Source organism: Aulonocara stuartgranti (assembly GCF_965226115.1).
Source record: "Aulonocara stuartgranti genome assembly, chromosome: 11".
NCBI lineage: Eukaryota > Metazoa > Chordata > Actinopteri > Cichliformes > Cichlidae > Aulonocara > Aulonocara stuartgranti.
In genome coordinates, this window is record NC_138947.1 from 39,037,687 (window position 1) to 39,055,002 (window position 17,316).

Below are 17,316 nucleotides of genomic sequence, written 5' to 3' on the forward strand. Positions count from 1 at the left end.
AAAGTTGATGAAATAAATTAAACATTTTGTATTGTTCGATACATATGCGTACCGAACCGAAAGCACTGTATCAAACGGTTCAATATCAATACGAATATCATTGCACCCCTAATATATATATATCTATATATATATCTATATATAGATAGATAGATAGATAGATAGATAGATAGATAGATAGATAGATAGATAGTTTATACAGCCATCTGTAAAACATGGTTGTGTCATGGTTTGGGTTGGCTTTGGTCAGTAATGTTGGGGTTCTTGTTAAAACTGATGGACTTATGAATACGGGAAAAGAACTTCAGATTTTGATCCATGATGTAATATCATTTGGAAAGCATGTGATTGGCATTCTCTGACATGGCAGTGATCCCAAACACATTGCAAGTGCAGTGAAATCATGCCTAGATAGAAAAGCACACAAATAAACACTGTCAGTGATGGATTAACCACCACAGGGGGGCTGATATTAAAAACGAGCTCTGGAATGTGCTTAAAGAAGTCTGGAGAACCATTCTTGAAGATTACTTACTAAGCGATTACAAGACAGTTTGTCTAAGAGAGTTTAAGTTGTGTTAAAGAATGAAAGTGTTTATATCAAAGACTGACTTTCAAGCTAAAACCTATTTTTGTAACACATATTGTTCAATAAGTTTTCAATAAATTGCAGCATGTATTTTCATTTTTTTCTAAATAATAAAAATCTCAAATTTTGCACAGAAATGTACACTGATAGAAAAGCACATCTGTTGGAAAAACAAAGAAAAATATGTGTGTGCATATGTGTATGGCTGGGCCTGGGCTTGTTGAGCCTTGGCCCCTGTGGTACCTGGCCATGGAGTGGCGGGCCAAGTGCCTCCCTATTGCTCCCAGGTAGACGCTGCTGCCCCTAATACTGTTCTGTCGTGCTCGTTGACCCACTCCCTTGGTGATACGGGGTGGCTTATCGGATGTCGCTGAGATGTGTGGCCTCAGGTACTCTTGGGGAGCTGTGGATAGCCTGGATCTCCTTGATGACACCTCCCCCCTCTGAGAGTGTGGACGCTTCATCTCTGCTCTCTAAATGCTTTGCTTCTTTTATTGATTTTTACCGATTTTTATGCTGATTTTTTCCCTTTTTTCCGTATGAGCTTACCTGCGATAGCTTCTGGACACTTATAGATCATTAGGACTAAAGTGTTCTTAACAGAAACAGCAACATTTTTATAGTTACCTTATCCTCAGCGCTCCGTGTGTCTGTGGCCTAGACACAGCTGAAGCCTGATTACAGCGTCTGGGCACCGAGCAGCCTCAATAGCCTAGAAAGGTGCTAACCGCTAGGCTAACTAGCAACAAGATGCCTTCCCTCTCCACAGATGACTACCACAGCCTCCTGCAGAAGATTGCAGCACTGGAGACAAAAATTCATCGCTTAGAAGTAAACGTGGAGGTAAATGGACTGTGTGGAAATGAAACAACCTTGCCTTTGACTCAAAACAATGGCGATGAGCAAGCTAGTACACAGCTAAGGAGCACAGATAACATGACCAAGAAAGTAGACTCTGTGCATTATTATAAATCCTCAAGTGATAATCCCCCCTTGGACTGTCTTGGTGCAAAACCAAGACATAAATCATGTCTCCTGGAAGGGGGAGGACGTACCACAGGCAGGGCACAGCGAGCTGAAATCTCTGAAACCGACTGGCCTTCACTTCCTACGAGACAGAGAAGCTCTTCTACCCCTGTATACGGGAGGAAACAGGACTGGATAACCGTGAATAGGAAGGTTAACAACAAACCTCCAAAACAACTGAATCTGAAACTGCAGAACAGATTTGCTCCACTATCAAAGGACCCTGGATCTATATCAGACAACCATCCATCTAAAAGTAGCGAAGTAAGGTCTGAAAATCCACGGGGAAAGCTAAAGACTAGGCCTGAAACGCTGATTGTGGGTGACTCTGCCGTAAAGGATGTACAAAGCATGTGCGGTAAGAACACTAAAGTCCTCTGCTTTCCTAACGATATGGTCAACAACCTGAAGGAGAGAATTCTTCAAATTGCAGATGAATATCCAACTGTGACAAACATTGTCCTGCATACAGGGTCAAACGATGTGTCCAAACAACAATTGGAGGTTCTGAAACGGGACTTTATTGGATTATTAAACACTGTAAACTCTCTGAATGCAGCTGTATTCATCAGTGGGCCTGTACCGCCGGTCAGAGGAGGAGACGAGAGATTCAGCAGGCGGTTTACACTGAATAACTGGCTTATATCAGCATGTGCTGACCACTCAGTGCATTTTATCAACAACTTTAATATTTTTTGGGAACGCAGGCATCTGTTTAAAGCAAATGGATTTAATTTTAACAAGTCAGGGGTGAAACTGTTCACCTCCAACTTGTTTTATTCCATACGTCATCCATCTGTGCTTGGTGCCAAGGCTGAGATAAACGAGGAGTTATCTCATAAAGAGGAACAAACAGTACTCCAAGAACAGACAAAGCCCAGCAGAAACCTTGAGGAGGAGCTCCATCTGCCCCCACCCGGGATGAGCCTCAGAAAGGAGAGACATCTGAGGCAAGAAGAGGCAAGAAGAGGGGTCCCTATTTGCCTCCAACTCTCTCAACAACACCAACGACCAGGACCAGGATCTTCCCCAGTCCCCCAAACCCCTGACAGGCCATCACCCCCATCACCCTCCTCCCCCTCCCTTTCTCCCTCCTCCCCACACCTGAAATTCACTGAAGAGATGATGGAGCGGGTCAATGCTGGGCTCAGATCTACCCCCCGGCCCAATCCCTCTTTGTCCCCCATAAACCCCCCATCAGAGCAGCCAAAGGTTCGCCATCGAGCCCCACCCTCAACAGAGCAATCGAAGTCACATTGCCCAGCCTCGCCCCCCTTAGTTCCTCCTTACCACCTTCATGCCCTGTCTCCACAGTCTGATGTGTGATGTGTGGAGGGTCCGGGCTGTGAGGATTATGGCAGTGGTGACTTTTCCCAGGAGAAGCTGGGACCCTGTTTACTAGAAGGTTTTAAAATTTCTGTACTTTTAGGTGACAGGAGACATGTGGCCTGGTCAAAACACAGAGAGCTGCACTCTAAAAGATCTTTAAACATAGTAAACATACCTTGTGTGCCACAGACTTCTCCCAAACACGAGGGGACAAGTAATACCTCTAAAACACTTAAGTTGGCTTTATTAAACGTTAGATCTTTAGCTGGGAAAACATTTTTAATTAATGATTTAATCACTGAGCACAGCCTTGATTTTATGTTTTTAACTGAAACTTGGTTGGACCAAAGTAACAGTGGACCCCTCCTAACTACAGTTTTATCAGTGAGGCCAGGGTGAGCAGGAGAGGAGGAGGGGTCGCTGTCTTATTTAATGAATCATTTCAATGTAAGCAGCTATCTCCTGGAAGTTTTCAGTCTTTTGAATATGTGGCTTTACAGCTGAAGGCCCCATCCAAAGTTGTGTTTCTTAATGTTTACAGGCCTCCCAAATACTGCACAGACTTTTTTAATGACCTCAGTGAACTGCTGTCTGTGATCTGTGTTGATTTCGACTGTGTAATTATTGTTGGGGATTTTAACATCCATGTGGACAACCCTCAGGACAAAGGGACTAAAGACCTGAGTAACACTCAGCATGTAACAGAGGCCACACATAATAGAGGACACACTCTTGACCTACTGATCTCCAAGGGCCTGAGCATTTCAAAGGTTACTTTGTCTGATGTGGGCGTGTCTGATCATTACTGTGTTTTCTTTGAAAGTAAAATCTCAGCCCACACAAATATATCAACAGCAGTGATCACAAAACGGTGTATAACTGAAGACAGTAGTGAGATCTTTAACCAGGTCTTCCTATTAACACCTGACCTGTCCAAAGGTTCAGTCAATGAGCTCGTCAATAGCTTTAATGCAAAAATGTTAAATGTAATGGACACTATTGCCCCCATTAAGGTGAAGGTTATCTCTGGAAGGAAAAAGTCTCCATGGAGAAACTCCACACTGGTGAAAAATGAAAAAAGAGAGTGTAGGAAAGCTGAGCGCAGATGGAGAAAAACAAACCTCCAGTTTCATTATGACATCTATAAAGAGAAACTTCACAATTATAATTTACAACTGAGGAGTGCAAGGAGGTCCTACTTCTCTGACATCATCACTAAAAACAGCCATAATGCTCGGGTCTTATTTTCCACAGTTGACAGGCTAACAAACCCTCCTGTGCCAGTGGCAGCTGAACTTCATTCAACCATGGCCTGCAATGACTTTGCCAAATTCTTCACAGACAAAATCCAAAAGATTAGACAAGCAGTTGGTACATCAACAGCAGATCCAGGATATGTACTGTGTCCACCAAAAAACTGTTTAAACACCATCAAACAGTTTCACCCGATTAACAGCAAAGACCTGGAGGACATCTTAGGTCAACTGAACTCCTCTTCTTGCTGTTTAGATGTCCTGCCAACAAGTTTTTTCAAAAAGGTCTCAAAGACTTTAGAGTCAGACCTGTTACAGATCGTCAACTTTTCTTTATTATCAGGTGTGTTTCCAGAATCACTAAAAACTGCTGTAATCAAACCTATACTGAAAAAGGACAATCTTGACAAGACACAAATGAACAACTACAGGCCGATCTCAAATCTCCCATTTTTAAGTAAGATCATTGAAAAAGCAGTTTCTCAACAGCTCAGTTACTTCTTAAAACAGAATAACTGCTATGATGCCTTCCAGTCAGGTTTTAGACAGAACCACAGCACTGAAACCGCTCTGACAAAAGTGTTTAATGACATATGTCTAAACACAGACAGTGGAAAAATGTCAGTCCTAGTTTTACTGGATCTCAGTGCAGCATTTGATACAGTTGACCACAACATATTACTCAAACGACTGGAGAACTGGACAGGTCTTTCAGGAACTGTACTAAACTGGTTCAAAACATACTTAGAAAACAGGAAATACTTTGTATCAATAGGTAACTTCACATCTGAGCAGACAAGCATCACATGTGGAGTTCCCCAAGGTTCCATCTTGGGACCCCCTCTGTTTAACATTTACATGCTCCCACTGGCACAGATTATAAAGAACAACAAAATAAACTACCACAGCTATGCAGATGACACACAAATATATATCACAATGTCACCAGGAGACCGAGGCCCTGTACAGGCTCTTGGTAAATGCATTGAGGAAATTAATGACTGGTTGTGCCACAATTTTCTCCAACTAAACAAAAACAAAACTGAGGTAATAGTCTTTGGCGCCAAAGAAAAAAGATTACAGGTCACCAGAGAACTTCAATACATCTAAAAACCACAAACCAGGCGAGAAATTTGGGTGTAGTGATGGATGCAGACCTAAACTTAGAAAAACACATTAAGACAATAACAAAGTCAGCTTACTATCACCTCAAGAATATTTCAAGGATAAAAGATCTGATGTCTCAACAGGACCTGGAAAAACTAGTCCATGCATTCATTTTTAGTAGGCTTGATTACTGTAACAGCATCTTTACAGGTCTACCTAAAAAATCAGTCAGACAACTACAGCTCATTCAGAACTCTGCTGCTCGAGTCCTCACTAAGACCAAAAAAGTGGACCACATCAGTCCAGCTCTGAGGTCCTTACACTGGCTGCCTGTCCGTCAGAGGATAGACTTTAAAGTTCTGATGCTGGTCTATAAAGCTCTGAATGGTTTAGGACCAAAATACATCAATGACCTCCTGACCCAGTATGAACCTTCCAGATCCCTCAGGTGATCTGGATCCGGTCTTTTATCAGTTCCCAGAGTCAGAACCAGACACGGAGAAGCTGCATTCAGATTTTATGCTCCTTATATCTGGAACAAACTCCCAGAAAGCCTCAGATCAGCTGAAACACTCAGTTTATTTAAATCCAGGTTGAAGACTCACCTGTTCTCAGCTGCATTTGAATAAAGCACCAAATCCACACTTTTAAGCTTAAATTTCAAAACTTACACTAACTACTGATCTTATCTATTTCTGATTTTATCTGTTTTGATTTTATATACTGTTTTGTTTGTTTGTTAAGCTTAAATTTCAAAACTGATTTTATCTACTGTTCTGATTTTATCTGTTTTGATTTTATATACTGTTTTGTTTGTTTGTTTGTTTGTTTGTTTGTTTGTTAAGTGGGTTTAGAGCTCTGGGTAGCTCCCCAACTGGGTCTAGACTGGGTCTAGAGAGTATTTTAAATTCAGGGAATTTAAAATAGAAAGTAGCTCGTCCACAGAAGGACTGGTAGCTCCCCTTACGATAAAGGTTCAGATTGTGCGAACAGGTGTGAAATGTGTGTGTTTAGTTTGTTTGTTTGTTTGCTTGTTTTAATCAATTTTAAATCATGCTTTTTATTTGTTTTTGTTTCTAATGTCTCTGTAAAGCACTTTGAATCACCTTGTTTTTGAATTGTGCTATACAAATAAATTTGCCTTGCCTTGCCTTGCCTTGATGTACCTCTGTCTGACTCCGGCTGCTCCGGCCTCATTATCGAGTACATTTCGTGTCAAAGACACACTCACACTCTCTCTCGCTCACACCACAAGAAGATTGTTGATTTATGTATCTGTGCATATTTTAATGTTCCAGTTTGTTTTTTCTGGTGCAGCAGTCATTGATACATCATATATTTCTATTTGTACAATATCCTTTTATATCCTGTTTGTGTTTATATAACACAAGTAGAACAGGAGCCTTCAGAGAATTTATAGAGTTGATCTTGGAAAAGCAAAATGTGTTTGGCACAACAGTGCATTCAGGTCATAATTCTTATATATCATTAGTATATAATAATAATCTTTTTCTTGAAATGACAACATGACAGAGAAGTCACCCAAACAATACTTCAAAAACAAATAGATCAGCTGAGTGTCTCTTTAAATGCCATCTGAAACTGCAGGTGACTGCTGAAATGCTCATAATGCTGATGTAGAAACTGCACAAATGGAAGACCCGATTACATTATTTGAAATAATGTGTTTGCAGATAATTGTGTTGATAACAGACTAGTGCTATAAACATTGCAGTAAAGTTTGTAGCAGCCTGTAGCCCAAAATGATGAATGTGACAGTCTTTATAGTCCACAGTGTTATTTTCCTGTTCCACATAATAACATGTTATTACTAATTTAGTTTCCCTTATATTGGAGCTCTGAGCTCAATCACTTTGCATCACTCTGACAATGACGGTGTCTCAGGTATTCTGCAGCCCAAAAGGTTAACCATGTTGCACTTGGTAATTCTATTGTTTGAAAACTTGTTTGGTGATATATTCTGGAAACTGAAATAATAACAGTTTATTCAAAAGTTTGATATTTAAACTTGTCATTAAATGTTTTTAATAGCAAAAGAATGTTTATTTTTTTGTTACTCATTTTTTCAGCTTAATGTTAATTTCACAGTGTAGTGGCTAAAGCATAACAATAAAAAGACTGCATTCATAAAGCACTCCTATACTCTTATTTACCACTTAGCACTTAATATTACACATTCACCGATTCCCACACAGCCCTGCACAAAGGGGCAGTCACTGGGTTTAACAGTATTGTGTAAGAACACACCAATGTGCAAACTGGAAGAAGACCCCGGTAACCCACCAACATCCCAACTGGTGGGTGTTGACCAGTGCTAAAGGTCTTCTTTCAGATACTTGATGAACTGACGCCCAGTACACATTAAATATTTTGAACTTTGAATCATGTAGAGCTTATCTTCTGTCCAGAGAAGAACTAAAATATGAAACTGGATTTTCTTTTCTTTGTGTCTCAAGCCAAATTAACATACTATCTCAAGAAGCAGAGATAAACTAACACTCCCAAGGGTTTATTTCCTCACTTTTTAAAAGCTTGACAGATAATTCCAAAGCCATCTCTTATTTTGAAGGGTAAAGATAATTGCTATGTTTCAACACTATTGTCACATGACATGACTGCTTCAAATGGAAGATAAACAGTAGTAAGAGTAATAAATAAACAAGAAAACGTAATGAATGAACTGCACAGACACAATTTCATGATGAATCATACTGGCAACTGGCACATTTGAGCTAAGTAGCCCATCAGAGAATTCTGACCTTAAAACCATTAAACATCATGCAAAGTTTAACAGTACATCAAATCTAGTTTTTTTTTTTTTTTACTTTTCTTTTGCTCAACTAAAGGAAGACAAACATATACTCACCCACTAAAATCTAATTCTTTATAAATAAGTACAATACAACATGACTCACTTTTTCATCAAATTGTGAAAACTGTGAAACTTCAGATACTGCTGTGGGATTAATATCCACATTTAGTAAGATCTGAGAGAAGGAAGTACACTTGATCTCAGAGTCTTTGAAAACCAAACAGCAAACTTGGTACAGGAATTTTAAAAAAAAATCTCTTACAGTCCCAGATAGGCTGGTCAGACAAAGAAAGGTCCGTGTCCATTGTTAGCCTACGTCAAAGAGCTGACCAATAAAGACAAAACATTCCATGTTTTATGCATTGTTTGCATGCGAAAAGACAAGTCTCATACTAGGCTCATTCAAAGGATGAAATCCAACATTTCTCTTAACAGGGTAGCTGTGGTTCAGGAGGTAGAGACTGAAGAAGAAGAACGCTTCTCCCACTGAAAACGCTACGACCAGATGATCAGAATCAACCTTTTGGGACTCAGGAGGTAGAGTTTGGTTTGTGTTACATGGACTGTTATCTCGCGGGTGGGGAAGGAGCCAGAGCTGGTGTGTGAGATTGGGAAATACCAACTACATATAGTCAGCCTTCGAGCTCGGGCTCTGGAACCAGTTTTCTGGAGATGGGTTGGAACCCGTTCCACCGTAAGCCTGGAGAATGCTCCACCCAGGGACTTTATTGTTCTGCTGGGGGACTTCAACGCTCACGTGGGCAATGACAGTGTCACCTGGAGGGGTGTGAATCTGAGCCCCATCTGAAACCAAGTAGTTTTTTGTTGTTGGACTTCTTTGCTAACCACAGTTTGTCCATTACAAAGGTTTCATAAGTGCACATGGTGCCAGGACAACTTAGGTCCAGGTCCAGTTTTGTTATTGTATCATCAGACTACGCTCGGGTAAACACAGTTACTAAGCTGTCATCTTATCATCACCTGAGGGTGAGTTGGATCAAGAGACAGGAGAAGATGCTGAACAGACTGGCAGACCCAATCTTACAGAGAGGGTGAACTGGGAATGTCTGGCCAAAATTCCCCCATAGCTCTGTAAAAAACTTACTGGCTCTGGCTTGATTGCAGTTGTTGCTGCTAAGGGTGGCCCAACCAGTTATTAGGTTTAGAGGACAGTCACTTTTTCCCTGTTTGGATTTTTACCCATTAATCATAAACACCCATTAATCATTCATTTAAAAACTACATTTTCTTTTCACTTGCTTTAGCTTTGTCTCATATTTAATTTGTTTAATAACCTGAAACATTTATGTGTAAAAACCATAAAAAATAGGAAATCATGTTGAACATTCACACAGATTTGTGCCGTCAAAATGTTACATGTTGGCTGCTTCTTAGTGGGTTTCCTGGGTTTCTTTTCTGTGTGTGTGTGTGTGTGTGTGTGTGTGTGTGTGTGTGTGTGTGTGTGTGTGTGTGTGTGTGTTTAAATAAAATACATTCTGTACAGTAAATGTAAGGAGGTTCACTGCCACACTGTCCTGGAGTTCATCACGCATGTTCGAGTGGAGCTCAGATTATATGAACATGTCTGATGTCTGGATCTTACTTTAAATAATATCTGTCAAAAAGAAAACGGCTTTCCATCACAGCCTCATTTAAATGTGCCCATATCTGTAGCATATTTATGGTAATATGACAATAAAAGAGATTCAGCAGCACTGATGTGACTCTGAATACAAAGCAGCAGCAACAAACAAACAGATGACCTTGATGGCTCAAAGGTCATCCTGTTTGCACAGATGACAAGCCTAACTTCTGATAAAGAAATAAATGCAGTAATTACAGACATGCCCAAGTATTTTTTGAACCACTTTGAAAATTGCAGGCCACACAGTGAATCAGACAGCAGCTAAGGCAATTAACACGGAGAGATACTATGGTAATGAGGCGATGGTGCTTGTAAGGTCACTCACGTTGTGCATGTTAAGCCACAACTCAGGGCAGCGTTTCTTTGCCACTTGATTAATTGAAGGTGACATAAAGGTAAGAGGTGCAGAGTTAATTTATCTGATTTGTCCTACACTGACAGTTGCTAAATAATACAATCTTTATGAGTTTATTTAATCATCTTCCTGATCTGAGGCATTGTGTCGATCTTTTCAAGAAAATGCCACAAACCTTGTTCTTGTTTGATGGACTGAAAACATTCATGGTCTGGAGGGAATTATCAGTCTTGGTAGAGTTATGCAGTCTTGGACTGTACTTGTCAGCTATGTCTTCGTCCTGTAAATGCATCTTCCATGGATGCAAGAATGTTCAGCTTGAGCTTCTCATTTAAATGTCCTGAGAATTATGAAAGAACTAATAGTCTTAATGACTCAGTCAATGCTCAGCTGTGCACAGAGGTGAAACTCATCACAATGAAATGGAATCAGGCCTCATTTTACAGCTATAAATAAAATTAGACATTCATTTGCATGTTATTGAGTGAATAAGCGTTTGGTCTCCTCTGACCCAACCAGAATTCTGGCTCCCACAGATTGGCTGTGTGCCCATGTGGCACACAGATTACAGTCAATCAATCAATTACAGATATTCCTGATCTCACTTCATTAAGTGTATAAACCACACCTGTCCACATAATCATCACGGGCAAGACGACAGAGCTGTTAAGAGATGTCAGGGACAAGACTGTAGACCTGCAGAATACTAGAATAGCTAACAAGACCGATACCAAGAACGTTGGTGAGAAGCTGACGTAGCTGACGTGATTATTTGGAAATGGGAGAAACATAAAATGACCATCGATTGCTCTGGTCTGAACCAACGTGTTAAACAAAAACTTTGCATTAAGTATTTAGGGATTATTGGCACTTTTATAAAAATATATTACACATATACATGGTAGAAAATGAAAGTGCTGTTTTTATTAACTGAATGAATGAGTCTAGAACTCGTGGGAATTTCCTGTATATCCTTCCTGATGCGCTGTCACTGCCTGAATCTTTTTTTTTGTTTGCTAGTAAACTCTGTTAATCTTATAAGAGTCAAATTAGGGAGTCAAATGGTAATATATAATACAATTTGATTTATATAGCACGTTTAAAACTGAGGGTACACCAAAGTGCTTCGCAGTAAGGAATAAACAGGAAATGATTACACTGAACAGTAAGTCATTAAAACAAGGTAAACAAAGGCATTAATAAGTAGAGATAGGGAGAACTGAGAAATGAGTAGCGATACAGCAGTTAGTGAGCGCTGAAAATTCACAAGTAGGAAAAGCCGGGTTAAATAGGTAAGTTTTCAAGCGTGCTTTAACCCTTCTCAAGGCAGGCGCTGCCGATTTGCAACAGTTAAAAACTAACAACCTGATTACCCCCCATACTTATTTAGGTTTTTTTACTCAGAAGTACCACTGCAGGACTTGGTTGTGCATTAGCAACAAAAAGTTTAATTTGAGCCTGAGAGGGTTAAAGGATTGAATGGAGTCAGAGGCACGAATGGTAGCAGGAAGGTTTGATGCTACAGAGGCAAAGGCACGACCACCCCCAGTCTTCAGACGGTGCCTGGGCTGGGCCAGAAGAAACTGACCAAATGATCGTAAAGAACAGCTGGGAGTATAGAGACTGAGGAGGTCGGCGAGATAGTCAGGCACAAGGTTGTTTAGGCATTTGAACATAAGCAGCAGAACTTCAATACGAAGTTTAGGAGTCAGCCGATGTAAATCAGGGAGCACTGCAGTAATAGAGCCAAACTTTCTAGTTCCGGTTAGGAGACGAGCCGCAGCATTCTGAACGAGCTGTAATCGTTGGAGGTGAGCGAGGTGGAGTCCAGAGTAGAGTGAGTTACAATAATCTAATCTGGAGGTCACAAATGCATGGATATGTTTATGGATAAGTTTATAGTAACATGTAGTGCTTTTACTCTTAAATAAGGTTCATGTAACATTAGGCTGATGTGTCCCTCACAAAATAGTGGAAATGCTTCTTTTTTCTAGGTACTTGTGTGGTGATATACATGTAAGTAGTACATTAATACTGTGGAGTGGAAGAGGAGGTCTGTGGATCACACAGTTTTTGATCGGTGCTAAATTGAGTGGAATAAAGTGGATAAATGAGAGCAATTTATTTGATCTGTAACATTCTCTTTTTTGCTTAAGTAAACATCCTAAACCAATGCAGGAGATTCAGATTTGGTCCTCTGCATCATTCTGAAAGCGGAACACAATCCTGTTAGTAGCAGCAGCAACAACACCACCAAAACCTTCTGCTTTTCCTTCAAATCTTGATTGTGTAATTAAAAATCCACTCTGGTGTTGTACAGATGCAAAGTTGAAAACATTTATGATCTTAACTGTTGATGTCGTAATGCCATGAGTTCCTTTTGATAAAATATTCTGAGCTGTCAGTAAAGATCCAAACAGAAAACTGTACACAGCGACATCAGAGTTTTCTCTACCACTCCATACTGCAGAGCATGAACTGTGTCCAGAACTCCATATGAACATCTGGATTTAATTGTAATGCTTTGTTTAGAACATCAAGAAAACGTGTTACAGTATTTTGTTTCAAGTTGTCATTTTGATATGCAACATGGAACCTTAAACACGACACACAGATGAAGCTGTGGAACCTCCCGTCATGTCGATATGCTTTAGCTGCTAACTGATTGCCATTTGTCTAATTAATCAATCCCCAGCTAACACCAGCTATTAATTCACTGATGAGCAGGGTCACAGCACACTCCTCACACACATAAATCTTTGCCTGTTACTGATCCAAAAATAACTGCACAGCTTGATTTGTCTGATTAATCTCTGTGGTGCACTACAAAGTGAAAAGACCTTATTATTTAGCTTGTTTTTTTTTTTATCCATGGATTCGAGATATCAGCACGACTGTAGGACTTGCTGCTTCTGCTGGAAGCTAGTAGCAATAAAAACACCCTAAGCTTTAAGTGTTCAGTGAAAATGTCCAGTTATTACACACACAGTCCATTTTAGGTCTCAAGTGGGAAACTATTGATTGAACCACAAATCTAACAAAACAGCTTAAACTGAGTAACACCCACTTTCCAATATCAATCCAGAAACATGACTCAGCAAGTTGTTGCTCTTAGAAAAAAAAAACAATCTGCTATTCTCCTGAGGCAATCTAATGTTTTCAATCAGCAGCCAACATCAGCTGCTGCTGGTGCGGCTGCCAGTGCTGCCAATGCGTTCCAACTGGCATCAGACCAAATGGCTACATTTGGCCTAACATATAACACCTCAACAGTCATTGTGGAAATATAACACAAGGACTTTCACTCCTAACTTCCCTTCACCCACTTTCTATCTTTATTTTTCTTTTTTCATTCCTCCCACCATCTCATTTCTCTGTCCTGCTCCATTACTTTATTTCCCTTCCCATTCCTTGTCTCTGCTGGTTTGACACTTTTTGGCCGAGTTCCCAGTAAACAGTATGGAGGAACAGCTATTACACACAGTGTGCTCTGATCAGAGACGTTTCAGATCACAGCGACAGAGATGCTTCTCATCACACCTGGAACTCGTTTGGAACTCGGGTCACAAAGGTAGTCCGCCTGACTCCAGCAAGCTGCCTCGGAAGTTATGGTAAGAGAAACCAGCGAATATACATCCTAAGAAGTCTGCCTCTCCGTGAATCGCTACCTTATCGTGGTGGAGGGGTTTGTGTGTCCTAGGGATCCCAGGGGCTATGTTGTCTGGGGGCAAATTGGTCCTGGGTGAGCGACCAGACAAAGAGCGATTCAGAAGACCCTTAGACCCTCGAGGGAACAGTTTACCCTGCCCTAGAGCCAGGACCGGTGAGGGTGCCCGAGGGCGAGCATCCGGTGGCCGGGCCTTAGTCCATGGGGCAGCCCGAAAAGGGGACATGGGCCCATCCTCCCGCAGGCCCACCACCGGCAGGAGGCGCCATAGGGGTCGGGTGCATTGTGTGCCGGGCGGCGCCCAGGAGCAGAGGCCCTGGAGGACTGATCCTCGGCTACCAAGACTGGCAATTGGGACATGGAATGTCACCTCTCTGGTGGGGAAGGAGCCTGAGTGCATGAAGTTGGAAGGTACCGGCTAGATATAGCCGGGCTCACCTCTATGCATGGCTTGGGCTCTGGAACGAGCCTCCTGGAGAGGGGCTGGACTCTGTCTCAGTCTGGAGTTGCCCCTGGTGAGAGGCGACGGGCGGGGTGGGTATTCTAATATCCCCTCGGCTTGCTGCCGGTATGTTGGGGTTCTTCCCGGTGGATGAGAGGGTTTGTTCCCTGCACCTTAGGGTCGGGGAATGGGTCCTGACTGTCATCTGCGCTTATGCGCCGAGTGGCAGTTCAGAGTACCCAGCCTTCTTTGAGTGCTGGAAGGTGCTCCATCTGGAGACTCTGTTGTCCTACTGGGAGACTTCAATGCTCATGTAGGTAACAACAGCGAGACCTGGGGGGGCGTGATTGGAAGGAACGGCCTCCCTGATCTGAACCCGAGCGGTGTTTTGTTATTGGATTTCTGTGCAAATCATAGTTTGGCCATAACGAACACCTTGTTCGAACATAAGAGTGTCCATAAGTGCACATGGCACCAGGAAGCAAAAACTCGGGTGTGGGAGGAGTTCGGAGAGGCCATGGAAAAAGACTTTCGGACTGCCTCGAAGAGATTCTGGCAAACCATCAGGCGCCTCAGGAGGGGAAAGCGATGCTCTACCTGCACTGTGTATAGTGCTGGCGGAGCGCTGCTGACTTTGACTGAGAAAATTCTCGGGTGGTGCAAGGAATACTTCGAGGACCTCCTTAATCCCACTGACACGTCTTCCGAGGAGGAAGCAGAGTCTGGGGATGAGGGGAATGACCCGCCAATTTCCGGGGGCGAGGTCACTGAGGCAGTTAAACAACTCTTTGGTGGCAGAGCCCCTGGTGTGGATGAGGTCCGCCCCGAGTTCCTGAAGGCTCTGGACATTGTAGGGCTGTCCTGGTTAACACGCCTCTACATTGTTGCGTGGAGATCAGGGGCAGTACCCTTTGACTGGCAGACCGGGGTGGTGGTCCCCATCTTTAAGAAGTGGGACCGGAGGGTGTGTTCCAACTACAGGGGGATCACACTCCTCAGCCTCCCTGGGAAAGTCTATGTCAGTTTGCTGGAAAGGAGAGTTCGTCCGCTAGTCGAATCTCATACAGGAGGAACAATGCGGTTTTTGTCCTGGTCGCGGAACACTGGACCAGCTCTTTATCCTCTCCAGGATACTTGAGGGTGCATGGGAGTTTGCCCAACCAGTCTACATGTGTTTTGTGGACTTGGAGAGGGCATTCGACCGTGTCCCTCGGGGGGTCCTGTGGGAGGTGCTGCAGGAGTATGGGGTGTCTGGCCCATTGCTACGGGCCATTCGATCCCTATACAACCGTTGCAAGAGCTTGGTTCGCATTGCCGGCAATAAGTCGGACTCGTTCCCGGTGGGTGATGGGCTCCACCAGGGCTGCCCTTTGCGGATGCTGCACCGGTCCATCGTGGTGAAGAGAGAGCTGAGTGTAAAAGCGAAGCTCTCAATTTACCGGTCGATCTACGTCCCTACCCTCACCTATGGTCACGAGCTGTGGGTAGTGACTGAAAGAACGAGATTGTGAATACAAGTGGCGGAAATGAACTTCCTCTGAAGGGTGGCTGGCCTCTCCCTTAGAGATAGGGTGAGAAGTTCAGCCATCCAGGAGGGGCTCAGAGTAGAGCAGCTGCTCCTCCACATCGAATGGAGCCAGCTGAGGTGGTTCAGGCATCTGACAAGGATGCCACCTGGGTGAGATGTTCCGGGCATGTCCCACCAGGAGGAGGCACCGGGGCAGACCCAGGACACACTGGAGCGATTATATCTCTCGGCTGGCCTGGGAATGCCTGGGTGTTCCCCCAGATAAGCTGGAGGAGGTGGCTGGGGAGAGGGAGGTCTGGGCTTCTCTGCTTAGGCTGCTGCCCACGCGACCCGGCTTCGGATAAAGCGGAAGAAGATGGATGGAGAAGACTATCATTTCTAGAACACTGTTTTATGCCATTAGTGACTTGATGCCTGAAAACCACTGGGAAAATCACAAGGTTATTTCCACTGTCCAATTCGTCAACCACAGTAAGAAATACGTGCATGAGATGCAGTATAATATGTAATAAATGTAATAAATGTTCATATTTCATGACTCTCAACTGAAGTATTTCTCCTACTTAAATGGATATACAACCAGGAGAATTGGGAGATATTATACAGAGTTTTTAATCATGGGAATCGTGAGTAAAACTTCAAGCTTACATAGAAGGAAGCATCATATCATCACACTGAAGGTTAGAGCGCTGACAAAACTGAAGAAGCAATCAACAGCAAAAATTAATGTACCTCTGTCTCAGTCTGATAGAAGTCTACAGCTGTGGCAACACATTTAATTACAAATTGTATTAACAAAGAAATCCCCTACTTTCATCATTCATTTCCTTCCTCACCATGACAACAGTTTCTGAGAAAGATCAATAAGTAACTGACCATGGGTCCACATCTGCATGTCAGTGAACAAAACTCTGGCAAAGTGCTTCATTATACATTCATGAACTTTGTCCAAACTCACAGTCATGAAGCCGTCCAGTAATCCGGAGTCAGGTTTCGGTGGAGCCTGCAGTCGCTCCATGGACCACTTCTCGATGATAGAAGCCACATGGCTGTTCTCAGTGTTGAGTATCCTGAAACCCGTCATGTTTACACCACTGTACCGGTAAGGTTCCACGTTCAGTGCAAACAGATCCTGGAAAGAATAGATACAATGTTAACCTCTATGTATCATTTTATCCCCACTCATCCCTGCTATAAGCTGAAAGGCAAGGTGTACCCTGGACAGGTTCGTCAGTCTATTATAGGTTTAATTCAACAAACCCAACTCACTTGTCAACTTGTCCATCACTACTGCAAACAAGGAAGGGGTCAGAGGTGATCCTCACTGTAATCCCACCTCAACTTTGAACCCATATGCCACTCCTACCCCACACTCCACCTCAATACTGCTGTCCTTATACATGTCCTGCACCACCTAACAGACTTTTATGCTACGCCTGACTTCCACACAGAAAAATTTTAGAATACCATAGTTCCTCTCTTAGTACTATATACAAAGGCACTGATAATTTAGAATAAACACCCTTAAAGCAAATATTGCAT

General features: G+C 42.6%; 1 protein-coding gene across 2 annotated transcripts in view; it reads right to left on the reverse strand.

The window, feature by feature from the left end:
• The window catches only part of grik2 (glutamate receptor, ionotropic, kainate 2), a 340,023-nt gene that overhangs the window by 201,929 nt on the left and 120,778 nt on the right, over window positions 1–17,316 (reverse strand). For both annotated transcript variants that reach the window (XM_082550857.1, XM_082550858.1), the window contains exon 7: window positions 16,733–16,906. In XM_082550857.1, coding sequence (XP_082406983.1) covers window positions 16,733–16,906 — 174 coding nt within the window. The remainder of the gene's footprint in view (window positions 1–16,732; window positions 16,907–17,316) is intronic.